We start from the raw sequence: 15340 nt of genomic DNA on the forward strand, positions 1-15340 counted from the left end.
TTCTGAACAGGTTGATTTGAAAACATTTTTCCACATTACTTTGAGAGGTTAGATTTCTTTAAAGATGAATGGTTAGGGATCTAAAGTATCTGCTTTTGATAACTTTAGCTAAAATATGGATGTGAATAAAAATTGGCAAAGAGGAAGGAAAAAAATCCAAACAGAGTATTCATCAGTTTGCAAACATTACTCTGATTCCTATCCTCCAGCGATGGATAAATGACTGCAGCAAAAATGTAAGAAATAGTCACATTAAGCTCAGAACTTCAACACTAATGAACTTAAACAGCTTTCTGCAGTTGCTCAGCAGAACTGAAATGTAATGATCTTGTGTTAACTCTGTTATTAAGTTGAATAGATGAGTGCATATCACAGCAGTCATGAAACAAAATTGTATGCAATAGGGAGATAGGGAATCTTGTCAGTATAGTTGTAACTGTAAATGTTGTACAAGAAAACAGAGAACCTCGAAGCTACTCCTAAATATTTTGAGGAAAATAATCCTACAGCTAGTATTTGCATCATTATTATCCATGTATAAAATTATTGTTTGAATTTTCCAACTCTTACTTTATCAGGTGATTTCTAAGGATTTAGGATTTGAAATTTTAAGAGGCACAATTCACTGGCAGAAATTTGGCATTTGGAAATCTCAGCTCACTATACATGCTGCAAGTTGCATGAGCTTTATACCTCACATGCAAGAGTTGCCTGCTTTAATCACAGCATTTCGCGTTGTGTTAAATAAAGCAATTTTGTTTAATATTTAGCATAGTGTAGAGCTTTGTCATGGTACATATAAAAGTCAAAAATAATATTCGAAGTTTGTGCCAGATGAGTTTGTTAGATTTTACTACAATAATCTATCTGTATAAAATTGTCCAAGGGAGGGAGCCAAATCATTCAATTGAAATATAAACATTAATATGACTTATTCAAATATATGTTTGATGTGCAGCATCTTTTGAAATTACCAGTTATTTAAATTAGAAAGCCCGATTACTATTCTGAGGTGTATAAATCTGCACTTCACAAATCAGGATGCATGATCAGGAAAGTGTTGAAAACATTATATGATACAGTAATTACAGCTTTTTCTTAAACTCAAAAATTGCAAACTGTGTTCTGTTTATTTCTTATGGCTGGGTGAGAGTTAACAGAATGGTTCCCTTTCTTTCATTTCTCAACTGACTGCACAAACTTGCGTTTTAACCCACTGAATAATATGGTTCTCAAGAACAGAAACAAGACTTTCTCACGAGTTTCAAAAAAAAATGTTTATTCCTTAATATCCAGATTTAAACACAAAAACACCCACTTACACGTGCATAAACACAAAAAAGTGATTACAAAAATATGATGCACTGAAGTTTGAGCATCGTCCAAAATTTTACTGTTACTCTTGAAACTTTCGAGATGGATTTGATTAACTGAAGAAATGAAGAAGAGATTTTTGACAATAAATTTGAACCGGCCTACTCCTTGCAACAATTGCTTTCTGACTTTGCTCTAGTCGATGTTTTAATTGACTCTCTTTATTGAGGATTAAGCTTGATTCTAAAAAACTGTGCATAAAATGGTTGGTCCCACTTTTCTATTGTTACTGGATTCTAGACAGGGTTCTTTCTTTGCTGGGTATGATCTCATCCCTTTGTGTTGTCTTTCTCTCCTAAAAAATAACTGACCTGAAACTACTGTCAAGATCAATATTTCCTTACAGAAATTAGTTTCTATCAGGTAGCTATGGTGCTGGTGTTCCCATTTTCTGGACAAATGGTTCCTACACCATTAGCATTGACATATTTTGGAGTTTGAATCTTGGCCATTTTCATCCCATTATGACAGAATCGTTTTTCCTCACACTTGTTCTGCGGCCGTTAAAATCTGAGTGGTGATTGTGCATAATTCTCCATATGATACCGCATTATGACAAAATTAGCTGCTAAATCCATAGGATAGATCTGCTCCATTTTTAATGTCCTCGCAAAGGAATGTTCCAAAGGCTGTTTACATTTTAATGTCATGACCAGACAAGCAGGCTAACTTCAAGCCTTGGGAAGGTTCAGATAAATTTGCAAGCAAGGAAGGAAGTCACCTGATCCCCGTGAATTCATCTTGTTACAATGCATGTTGTCCATTCTCCATGGTTTAAAAACAAGTGTTCATTTTTCAAACATTTGTAGGTAAAACTGGGTGGACATGACATACTCAACCAGTTAGTAAAGTTTAATGGCACAGTAAAAATATGATTTATAGTTACTAATGTTCCTGTTCTATTACAGTTTAGTATGCTCATTTGGCAGTTAAACCCTAAAATAAGAGTAAGTGAGTGTGTGTGTCTCTGTTACTTCATAGAGTAAAAAAAAGGGGAAAATTCTTTGGCAGTGCAAAATAGAACCAGTAATTGAAGGTGCAAATATTGGTTCTCTATTCGTTATTCTAGGTGCACTATTATTTAACCTAGATATCAGGGAAATGGGAAATATTTGAGCAGACTTTAGCAGCTAGCACTGACCTAAAGAAATAACTGCAGCACAAAAATCAAAAATATATTGACTAAATTAGTAGAAAGAACCAAAAAAATGTAGTCAACGAAGCAACATTTATTTGCCAGTTTGTATCTCATATCATGATAGATTGCACATCTTCCGTTTCTTTTCTGTTCAAATGCCATGTTTCTTCAATGTGGCATGCATGTGATAGTTTCTGCTATTTATTATTAAAGCATGCATAAACAAGGCATTTTATTTCTTTAGTTCTCCTTGTTTTATTCACTGGCATTTCTTCATCGTGCTTCATGGAATAGATTCAATTCACGTAATTTTGGAAATTTCTCTGAATTGGTAAAATGTTAGTGAATTCCTTGAAATGTCATACTAATGAGAACCTTGGAGACAGCAACTAAACACAAACTAAACAAATACCGTGGCTCATGGTGTCTGGTGTCAACAACAAGATTATCACAAAATAATTTGTCTTCACTATCAAGCACTTTTTTACAAGTTGAAGCAGCTTAGGAATTGGACAAGGGATAGTTAATTAAGTTGTAAGAGTGGGAAAGATTGCCATTGGAACTTATTTTAACTTTGCTCTCTGGGCTGAGTTAGCTTGAAACGTGCACATCCTAGTAAAAGTGTTAGGAGGTGTCCTCTGGGAACATCCACAGCATATCACAAGAGGATTTGATGATATGCAGTGGTTATTTATTTTGCTTACCAATGACAAGTGCCTGCAAACAATTAGAAGTGCAAGTCAACAACCCATCTACCAAGGAGGCGGTGATATTCGTTGCTGAATATTGGGGTTTGCTGAAGGGTTTTGAGATTTGAGAATCAGACTCCAATCTAGAAAGAAGAGCTCCATGGTCCCTTTTAAATGGCTCAGTTTAAATAGAAATTTCTGCCCTAACCTAATCTCTTATCCAATAATCGTGGTCATGTTTGGATTGGTTGAGGAAATGCTTTCAACGGTGGTTGTTATGAACTTCCAACTGAAGTTGTAACAAGTGATAGAGGCACAGTAGAAGTGATTGGAAGAGTTGTGAGTTAATGACACTCACTATACAGGTAGTCTTCTTCAGAAAGTGTTTGCAAAACCTATAATTTTTGAGGTTACTTTGAACTTTTTTTTAGATTTATTGCACAGATGATGGGAAAAAAAAGGAAGCTTCCTTGAAGACCATTTTTAAAATTCTAAATGTTATCAGCTGAAATTGTCCTTTAAAATCATTGACTATTTGCTCAGAGTTAAATCCAGTTGCCCTGAATTGTCAGATGTATTAACTTTTCCCATTCATAGTACATGAGAAAATGAAGAGGAAAGCTCATCAAGGTACCTCAGCTGAACTTATTAACATTTTTCAAGCTTTATTATACACAACTCTATTCTTTGTTTGTGCATTGGGAAGCTATGAGCGAATAACTCAAAGCAAAAATAAAATGCTGAGACCCAGTTGATTGGAAAATGTTGAAGTTACATTGATTTGAGATGTGGTCTGCTTTCTTCAAACCCTGATTCTTTAACAATATGATAGATATAATTTACTACTAATTTTAGGTATGTTCATAATGTTGCTGCTATGAAATCCACATAACTTCCAAAAAGTAAGACTGATTTATTGACTATTTTACTTGTGGACATAATGAAAATGGTCATTGACATTAAAAGATAATTGTAGTTGTTAACTTATTGTCTTTTGAAAAAATAAATCAACACTGGAGCTTTCATTTCTTTTGCATTCCATACAAGAAAACTAACAGAATGCAAAGTAACCTTATAGGTTCAGCAGATACTTTCTGATGAAGTCCAAGCCTTTTTTTCATTTTAAATCAGATGATTATGATTTTGAATATCTCTGCCATAACTTTTCAGAATCACAACTTATAAAGAACATTTCTAAATGAAGTAAATTCAGTAGATTTGGCTGTAGATAACAGTTCAGTGTAATATGTGGCATCTTTAAGAAGAGAAGACCGACTTTTGGAATTGGCCAGTAAGTTACTTTAAAATGTGCTCATAGCATTTTATTTCATTTTGGTGTTCTACAGAAATTGAAGTCAATGATATTTGTATTGTACGTAATCAGTTATTGACAGTTCATTGACTATCACTATTATACTAAGTAGGGAAATTACTCACGTCTTTCTTCACAGCTAATCTAGTAATTCCTCGCTGAAATAAGTAACTTGGCATGACAAGTAAATTACATGCACAAAAGTACAATAACTGATATTGTTTTTGAGAACATAAGAACTAGGAGCAGGAGTAGGCCATCTGGCCCTTCGAGCCTGCTCCGCCATTCAATAAGATCATGGCTGATCCTTTCGTGGACTCAGATCCACTTACCCGCATTCTCACCATATCCTTTAATTCCTTTATTGTTCAAAAAAAACTACCTTTTTTTTAAAAGCGTTTACCGAAGTAGCGTCAACTACTTCACTGGGCAAGGAATTCCATAGATTAACAACCCTCTGGGTGAAGAAACTCCTTCTCAGTTCAGTCCTAAATCTGCTCCCTCTAATCTTGAGGCTATGCCCTCTTGTCCTAGCTTCACCTGCCAGTGGAAACATCCTCTCTACTTCTATCTTATCTATTCCCTTCATAATTTTATATGTTTCTATAAGATCCCCCCTAAATCTTCTGAATTCCAATGAATATAATCCCAATCTACTCAGTCTCTCCTCATAAACCAACCCCCTTAACTCCGGAATCAACCTAGTGAACCTCCTTTGCACCCCCTCCAGTGCCAGTACATCCTTTCTCAAGTAAGGAGACCAAAACTGCACACAGTACTCCAGGTGTGGCCTCACCAGCACCTTGTACAGCTGCAACATAACCTCTCTGTTTTTTATTTCAATCCCTTTAGCAATGAAGGACAAAATTCCATTTGCCTTCCTAATTACTTGTTGTACCTGCAGACCTACCTTCTGTGATTCATGCACAAGGACACCCAGGTCCCTCTGCATAGCAGCATGCTGCAACTTTTTACCATTCAAGTAATAATCCTTTTTACTATTACTCCTACCAAAATGTATGACTTCACATTTATTTACATTGTATTCCATCTGCCAGACCTTTGCCCACTCACTCAATGTATCTATGTTCCTCTGCAAAGTTTCACAGTCCTCTGCACACTTTGCTTTGCCACTCATCTTAGTGTCATCTGCAAACTTTGACACCCTACACGTGGTCCCCAGCTCCAAATCATCTATATAAATTGTAAATAATTGCGGTCCCAACACCGATCCCTGAGGCACACCACTAGTCACTGACTGCCAGCTAGAATAGCACTCATTTATCCCCACTCTTTGCTTCCTGTTAGTCAACCAATCCTCTATCCATGCTAATACCTTACCCTTAATGCCATGCATCCTTATCTTATGCAGTAGCCTCTTGTGTGGCACCTTGCCAAAGGCCTTTTGGAAGTCTAGGTACACCACATCCACTGGGTCCCCATTGTCCACCTCGCTCGTAATGTCTCCATAGAATTCCAAAAGATTTGTTTTTAAATTTTGTAATAATAGCTTTAATTTTGTGGTTGTAGTGATAGAAAAAACACAGTCAGCATTTACTGTCATTACACTGTGTAACTTCTTAACACCTGCAAAGTTAAATGCAGAAATCCAAAAGTTGCTGTTAGCAATTGAGAGGGTGACTGACTGCTTGTCTCTGTGTCCTCATTTCCCCCTTCATACTGAATGTCGTATTTCTGTGTTGTAAATTGTAGGCAATTTGTAATTTTATGTCGTCATTTAATCCACATTCAGATGTGGCTTCAAAGATGACACAGATTTTTAATTTCTTTTTGAAACAATTCATCAAACGCTAAAACTTATCCTAAACATTCAAACATTTTCAAGTTCAGGGCTATCAACTTAATTCAAGCATGTTGCTGAGGTTTTTGTGAGCGCCAACGAGCAGTTCACTCGGGATAGGAAATCTGCAGCTCTATGCGTGTGTGTATGTGTAGCTACTGGACTGTAGTAAGTGCAGGTAGAAAATATAATGCAGTAAGGTACCGAGAGGTGAGCTGCAGTGAAGATTATCCCCAAACTTAATAAAAACAGTTTGCATTCATATATTCTGGTACATCCAGGGAGATTGAATAAAAGTTGCTTAGTGTTTTATTCCATTGTCTATTTTAATTGGGATCTCTTAGAAGTCCATTATACCTATTCATTGCAAATGCTTGTAATAGAGTACTCAGCAGCCATAATCAAATTTCAAACAATTACTCCATACAATAAACAATGCTTTCTAATTCTATTTATGCCCTGCTTTCATGCATTTTTTTCTTTGCTGACATGAATTTGTGGTTTCGCATTGCATGGACATCCAGTTTATTCAGTCGCAGTGGATAATGTCACTAATGCACTCTCAGTGACTTTGGTGCCAAATGTAATCCTATTGATGTTTTCTAAGAGAATTCCAAGAAGTGGTGACAATGGGCCAGAATTTTCTGTCAAAATAATGGTGAAGATAATGGTGCTCATCATTATTTATATGTAAATTGTATAGTGGAGTAAAATACGAGGTTAAATGTGAATATTGAAAAATTGCTGTCGTGGCTGAGCTGCTCTGCAATCAACCTTGTGGAATGGCATCTTTCTGTACAGAATTGATAATATTTTGATGGTGTGATGGTGTTGCATTTGCATGGTTGATACCAGCCAGTTTCAACAGAAAATTGTGTTATTAATTCATTGCAGTAGAGATTATTTTTACTTTACAATTTTTAAAATTCTCTCTTTACCTGATCTTTCTTTCACAATATCATAAGAAATAGGAGCAGGAGTAAACCATATGATCCCTCGTGCTGCTTGACATTTAATATGATCATGAATGATCTTCTGCCTCGGCTCCACTTCATCTCCCATTTCCCATCATCCTAAATTCTGAGGTAAAAGATCTATCTAGCTTAGTCTTGAATATATGCAATGATAGGGTTTCCAGAAATTTTATGGAGTAGAGAATTCCAAAAGTTCTCAATTCTTGAAATTATCTCTCATCTGTCCTTTATGATTGAGCTGTTATCCTCAGACCATGCCGAATAAATCAACACCTCAATTTATCCCCTATCAAGCTCTTTCCAACCTTATATATTACAGTGAGATCATCTCTCATTCTTTTAAGTTCCAGAGAGTATAACCTCAATTTCCTCAACCCCTCATCAGAGGACATGCTTATTAACCCATTGAACATTTGTTCTCTACCTTTTAAGTAAAGTATATCTTTCATTAGAAATGGAGAACAAAACTGTGCACAGAACTCCACGTGTAGTCCCCCAAAAGCCCTTCACAACGGTAGTAAGACTATGTTATTAGAATAGAAGAGCAATTTATTGTCATGTGTGTTTTTACAAGAAAAAAAGTATGAAAAGTTTTATAAGTCACCATACCATGGGGCCTGTATTAGGGCCATAGAGTCATAGAGTCATACAGCACAGAAACATACCCTTCAATTCATCTTGTCTGCACAGACCAGACATCCAAACTGACCTTGTCCCATTTGCCAGCATTTGGCCCATATCCCTCTAAACATTTTCTACTTATATACCCATCCAGGTGCCTTTTAAATGTTGTAATTGTACCAGCCTCCACCACTTTCTCTGGCAGCTCATTCCATACACGCACCAACCTCTGTGTGAACAAGTAATCCCTCAGTTCTTTGTTAAATCTTTCCCCTCTCATCTTAAACCTATGCACTCTAGTTTGAACTACCCCAGCCTAGGAGAAAACCTTGGCTATTAAAAAAAAAACGAAAGAACTGCAGGTGCTGTAAATCAGGAGCAAAAACAAAGTTGCTGGAAAAGCCCAGCAGGTCTGGCAGCATCTGTGAAGGAAAAAACAGAGTTAACGTTTCGGGTCCGGTAACCCTTCCTCAGAACACCGGACCAAAAATGTTAACTCTGTTTTTTTCTTCACAGATGCTGCCAGACCTGCTGGACTTTTCCAGCAACTTTGTTTTTGACCTTGGCTATTAACCCTATCCATGCCCTTCATGATTTACTAAACCTCTATTAAGTGACCCCTCAGCCTCTGAGGCTCTAGGAAAAAAAGCCCCAGGCTACTCAGCCTTTCCCTATAACTTAAACCCTGCAGTATTCTTGTACTGCAATCCATTTGCAACTAAACATGGTGTGATTCTTGTATAAGTACACTGAGTCCCTCTGAAAATCAGTACTGGTTCATGCTTTTACAAATGTTCTGCTTTTTGACTGTTACTGCGAAATGAACAATTGCACTCTTTCCTACATTGTACTCCAATTTCCACCTTGATGCCCACTCACTTAACAGCCAGAATCTTAGTAATGCCAATGAGAGTGCTGGGAAATGGATTGTGGGGTGGGAAGCAAAACTGGGTTAGATGGCAGGGCGCATGTCTATTGTGTTTTCAATCCCACTGATATCTTCCCTGCAGTAGGCAAGGTGGGAAACCTTCCCTCTCTTTGGCCAATTGAGAATTAAACAGTTCAACCAAAGGCCACTCAAGGACCTCTACCCCCTGTCATTCATAATTTACCAGGATGGTAGGGAATTTTACCAAATTTGGATACCACCAGCTATAACCTGGTGACCTGCTTGCCGGCTTGGGTTGAGATCCTCCTGATTAGGTACTCTGTGGCCCATGGATGGTCAGCCTACCAGCTTTCCCCAACAATAAAGTGTGCTGAAAGACACCCCTGGCCCTAATGAATGCTCACAGTCCTCATGACAGGGTCTCCATAATTGATCAATGAGCCCAAAACATCTTGCATTCACATGAGGCCTTCTCCATGTGGCTGATCCTGCCTGTTGTAGCACTGGTGGGGTCAGAATTACCTAAAGATCAAGTTATTGAGTGTTATATCTTCACAACATTTTCGAATCGGTAAAATAATCACTGAACAAAATTGTTGAAAAATAGCTGATTCAAGAAAACATCAAGATTTCTAAACTATGTGCAAACACTTTTAATCTGCATGGTGATTCTATACTGCTATGATTTTCCTTCTGTATCAGCTATTACAGCCTCTATGATTCTGACAGTTGCTTCAGACAAATACTTAGAAATTTTAGGCAGGTGTAATTTAGTAGTGAGGAAATAAAGTGAGATATTAGAAATGTTCAGAATCAGAATTGCAGCAGGAATCACCGTGAAAGAACTGATTGACTTATTACATCAAAGATAGAATCAACAACCTTACTGATGCGAGTCTTCTTATTAACACCAGTTGTGTGTTTATATTGTAGATCAAGTATTCGGCTGCCACTTGGCTACTTTGTGCAAGCGCGAAGGAACCACAGTTCCAAGATTTGTGAAGCTTTGCATTGAGGCTGTGGAAAAAAGAGGTAGGTGGCTATTCAGTAATATAAACTCCTATGCATCTTTCAGTAGAATTATTTACCGATGATACCATCAGATAACCTCACCTAACTAGAGATGACTCAGTAACTGATGGGAATACAAATACAAAGTTTTATTTAGCTTCTTCGTAATTCACTGTACTGTCACTTAAATACATTTTTACTGCATCAGGATTCAAAGTTCTGAAAAAAAAATGCAAGGCTTCTGGCAATAATATGACAAACAGTATGTTTGACCACTATAAACACTGAGCAGGCACCATCTAAATGTAAAACAAGTACTTTAGTTCATGAATCACACTGCGCTGAATGATGCGGTGATTGGGAGAAAGTGGTGAGTCATGGTGGGTAGCAGTTGGAAGGTTGGATGGGGTGGTGCAATTACAGAATGGATAGAAGTGAGGATTTGTTTTCAGGCTATATCCCTTCACTGATCTGCCTGTGAATGAGAAGTTGTCAATAGCAATAACATTAAAATGTTTCATTAGGGTTTAACAAAAGCTCTTTAGTGTCTCATCTGAATTTCCACCTGACAACTATAAGTTATCACCATCAGTTTATCTCAATATGGGACACTGTAAATGCAGTAACTTGCCTTTAAGTTCATTCATGTGGAGAAATAGTGGGTTGCTTATTTAGCATGTGTGCTTGTAGTTTTCTAAAGTGAATCAGAGATTCACAATATGCTACATACACAACAAGAGTCAGAGGTGGGAAATTTACCTTCTTTCACAATTCAAGTGTTGAAGTACATTTAAAGTGAACATCAGGCATTAGAGTTTTCCATGAATCACCATGAATGGAAGGGAAACTGTGTACTTTCAGGGAAATATCAATACTGCTAGTAAAGAAGCCGTAGTCCTACTGGACTACAAGGTTGTTCTCCCATAGCAGAGAGACAACTGGTGATGGTGTACCAGATCTCAGGCATGAGATGAACTTGAGAAGATGTGACGTTCAGGGTAACATCAGCCAGTGTGGGAATTGAATCCATGTTGTTAGTATCACACTGCGTCACATCTCTTAGAATTGCTGGTGTTATTTGCTTTGTTTACAAAACATTACAACCTGTCGGTAATTCATAAGATTCGACTAAAATTGTGCTTGTAGATGATGAAAGGAGGTGTTCTCATATCAAAGTGATACTAGAGTTGGAAACAGTTCTGGGTCCAAAAATTAAAATTTTATTTCAAAAGTATGAAAATGGGGCACAGTTCACAGACTGGAATTTAGTAGGTTAAGGAATGAACTGATCAAAGTCTTAACTGGAAAAGACAGGGTTGATAAAGATAAACCATTTCCACAGTTTGGGGCTCTAGAAGGGGCGAGTGCTGTAGTCTGAGAATTAGGGCAAGTCCATTCAGGAGAGATTTTAGGAAGCACAAAGGGTAATAGTAGATGTTGGAACTGTCTTCTACAAAAAGCAGTGGATGCTGGATTGTTGTTGATTTTAAATCTGAGTTGGATAAAGTTTTGTTAAGCAAAGATATTAAGGGATAGGTGCCAAAGGCAGGTATATGGAATTAGGCCACAGATCCATCATGATTGCATTGAAAGGTGGAACAGGATTGAAGGGCTGAATGGTCAACTGTTATTACTATGTTCCTGTCTACAGGGAAGAAAAAACACATTGATACAGCATACGATGTTGAACTCAGTAATTATTGTGTGAGCACAAATTTTCTCTGCATCTAAACTGTGCCATATGTGAGCTGAGTGTGTTTGGGTCTGAAACTCAGTGCAAAATAAACACTTTGTTTGTAATATCACTCATTATGTCAATTTCAGTTCAGCTAACTTGGTAGCATTCCCAAATTTTAAATCAGACACTTATTAATGCACATCCCACTCTTGCATTTGGGTACACATTCCAATCTAACATGGAGAGGCTTGGCATGCACTAGCCCCTTCTTATGATTCAGGAGGAATTGTGAGGACATGAAAAATAGTGGAGGTGAAATGGGCTAACACAGCTGCATGGGTCCATGCTCCTGAGGAGAGGCAAGGAGGCTACTTGAAATGGAAAACTTACATTTCAATGCTCTAACAAGGATAGATGCCATTTTCACAGCAAGTCTGATGACAGACTGTGTGCAATCTTAGATACAATAATGTCCACGATGGCAACACATTTCCTAGCCCCGGTTAAAATCAGTTATAAAAAGATACAACAAATTTTGTTCATTTCCAATATCCCTGACTAAAAACAGGTTCATCTTACTTGCTAGTTTTGGGGCCTTACTGCTACATATGCCTATGATAGGAGTGAGTACGTTTCAATATAAACTATTATCCTTCAAGTACCTTAAAATGCCCTAAGCATTTGAAGATTCATAAAAGAATAGATTATTCTTTTGTTTAATAGATAGAACACACAGACTGTAAACGTAGGTCAAATGATAATAGGTACATGCTTTGCCCAATGCTCCAGAATTAAACCGAAGACAGACAACAGTAAATTGCATTTACATAGCAACTTATCACAGAAAACTTCCCAAACAGCTCTATAAAAGTGGGAAGGGATAGAAAATAAGTTAATAAGATACATAAATAAGATTAATGGAATAAACGAGCCACCACCATGCAAGAGTTAAGAAAGATGATTGAAAACATGGTTAAAAAGATAGATTTTAAGAAAGATTTTAAAGACAGAGGAAATAGGTTTTGCAGCACTGAGGCAACTAAGAGTCTACAAGTAGATTGGGTGAATGATTTTGAGAAGCAGAACTAATAGAGTCTAAATACCTCTTAGACTGAAACATTATTACGTTCACCAAGGCTATGCTCCTAGAATGCAGTTGCAACTAACAGGAGTTCATTCTGTAAAATCAAACACAAAGGTTAATGAGATCAATCCGTGGCATTCCTAATTTTTGGATGATAGATTTTAATCACTAAAGTCAAGAATACCATGAATCAGGGGTATTGACCTCTATACTCTTTTCATTATACAGTGGTACTATTCAGTAAGCCACTGTGCTGAGGGCATAGCTTCGTTGAGTTTACTCTGTAATGTAGCATCTAATATATTTACAAACTTTTGTTAGCAATACCCCCTGTGAGACAGTGAGTTCTTTGTGATCTACAGCTTGTGTGTCACATTCAAATAAATAAATATTATATTAATAAGGACTGGGCTATTTCAATGTATTTTTTTATTAGGTTTAAGGTCACCATCATCTGTGGGATCTTTTCACAAATCTGACAACTGGGAACTATCTGCACTTCTGACTTTCAAAAACTCAGTGGGGAATTTATCAAAACACTTTTGGGTCAGAATTGAAAGGCTCATCTCTGTGTGGGCTTACAAATGCTTCATTTTCAGTTCCCTTGCATTAGTTTCACGGAATTATAATGAGATTCTTACAGCAGCGTTGTATTCCCACCAACATTGAGAAACTTGAAAATGATTAACATGTTATAAATGCAGCTTTTTGATCCATCTGAAAAATATAGGCATTCTTCATCATCATAATCCAGTGACTGAAAACTGCCCACTGCACAGCTAGACTCAAGAGATTAATTTTCCTAACTGCTTTTAGCAAGAACAGATCTGTTATTTGGACATTGCCATTTTAACAGCAGTTTACAAGCACCCCAATAAACATTAGCATGTTTCTGGCAGTTGACAATTACAGAAATTAGTTCAATTTAATACTTTTAATTATAGAATATTGCTATTTGTCTTGCACTCAGCGTGTACTGTTGTACATGCACCTCATTTCAGTAATATTCAAGTTCTTTACTAACAAGCAATGTTGTTTATTGCTATTAAGAAAACATAAAGCTTCCCTTAAGCTCAGGCTTTAACTTAACACCTTCTAGATTCATTGGAAGTTCACAACTTAAAAAACAAAACATATCAAGAAAAACTTGCATTGTCTCATACCAACTGAATCATATTTCAAAAGAAAAGTACCCAGCAAAGTGCTTTCTCTATACATTTCACAATGTTAAGAAAATGACTGGCCCTTTTTAATTTTTCCATCAGACGAATCACATCTTTTTCTTCAGTTTTTCACATAGTCTACTGGTTTGTAAAAATAATAGCTTTCCACCAGTCTTATGCTTAATACGTGTCAATGCCCTTGAAAGTATACATGTTGCTTCAAAATCTACTTTCTTGATTATTTTCCCAACTACCAATACCATTGCACTTTGAATCTAAGGAAATGAAAGGAAATTTCTCACTGGTCTGGATTGGTCTTTTTCAAAATTTAAAGAGCAGGAGATTTAAATGATTTGGAAGCTATGAGTTCCATAGACCTTATTAACTTTTTAAGCAAATTATATGTCTGTTCTGAACAATTCCAAAGGGGTACCTTGACCTCTCCAGATGGGTACCTCTCCAAAAGAAATGTCTGGACATCTCCAAAGAGGTAACTGACATTTGCCAAATGAACCTGACCTGTCCCAAACGTGCATCTTCTCTTCTCTGAAAGAATGTCTTACCTATAATTAATATTTTGAAAACCTCAATCATGAAAATTGCTGCATTTTTCTATGTGCTGTTTATGTCTATAAACACTGCTCCGTAACTGCACTACTAGCAAAGATGATATGTGTCAGATTATGGCTTCAGCACCGTTTTGGTATTTTCATGAAATTTAGGCCCAGATTTTACTTTATAATGCTACAGTAAAATGTCTTGTGATGGTTTATTTTGTTAAAGGCACCACATAAGTACAAGTCATTGTTGTTTAACTCTATCCCAATTATAGGTTTGCCATGGTACTATTAGCACATTAAATTACAACGGGATTTATACCTTTTAGCTCCTGGAATCAAAATAGATACTAATCTGAATGCCTTGATCCTTGCCTCTTCCCAAATACCTTTACATCAAAATTAGAAGGTACGTCATATGTGGCACACAAAACTGAGTACCCACGAGCTGCTGTGGGTGGTCAGCAGTCGCACAATTATATTCAACCATAATCTGTAACTTCATGGCCCAGCTTGTGTATGAGGTTACAGACTGGCTCGCCGAGCGGGTGTGTTTGATTGCAGACGCTTTGTCACCTTGCTCGGTAAAATGGTCAGTGCGTCTCCAGTGAAGTGTTGGTGTTCTGTAAAAAAAACCGAAAGAACTGCAGATGTTGTAAATCAGGAACAAAAACAGAAGTTGCTGGAAAAGCTCAGCAGGACTGGCAGCATCTGTGAAGAAACATCAGATTTAACGTTTCAGATCCAGTGACCCTTCCTCAGAGCCATGGTCCTTGATGTCTGAAAGGAAAAGAGAAAGTTTCTGGTTTGCCCATTGAATGAGCCGTAAGATGAAGTGTAACTATGGAGTGGTGCAGCCCTGAGCCAGAGTGATACGATGCTGTTGGAGAGAAAGGTCGAGAGTGTGCAGGTGACGCCGCTTGGCACTGAGTGTGGATCTCAGGATGCGGGAAGAGCAGCTATCTGTGGAATGTTGAACATCATGGAGATCTGAGGAAGGATAACTGGACCCAAAACGTTAACTCTGATTTTTCTTCACAGATGCTGCC

General features: G+C 37.2%; 1 protein-coding gene across 1 annotated transcript in view; it reads left to right on the plus strand.

Annotated features, from left to right (window-relative positions):
• The window catches only part of LOC109915955 (rho GTPase-activating protein 15), a 580076-nt gene that overhangs the window by 452224 nt on the left and 112512 nt on the right, over window positions 1-15340 (plus strand). Inside the window, exon 11 of the mRNA XM_048599243.1 lies at window positions 9732-9830. Coding sequence (XP_048455200.1) covers window positions 9732-9830 — 99 coding nt within the window. The remainder of the gene's footprint in view (window positions 1-9731; window positions 9831-15340) is intronic.

The sequence above is a fragment of the Rhincodon typus genome, chromosome 7 (genome assembly GCF_021869965.1).
Source record: "Rhincodon typus isolate 14 chromosome 7, sRhiTyp1.1, whole genome shotgun sequence".
In the NCBI taxonomy this organism is placed as follows: Eukaryota; Metazoa; Chordata; class Chondrichthyes; order Orectolobiformes; family Rhincodontidae; genus Rhincodon; species Rhincodon typus.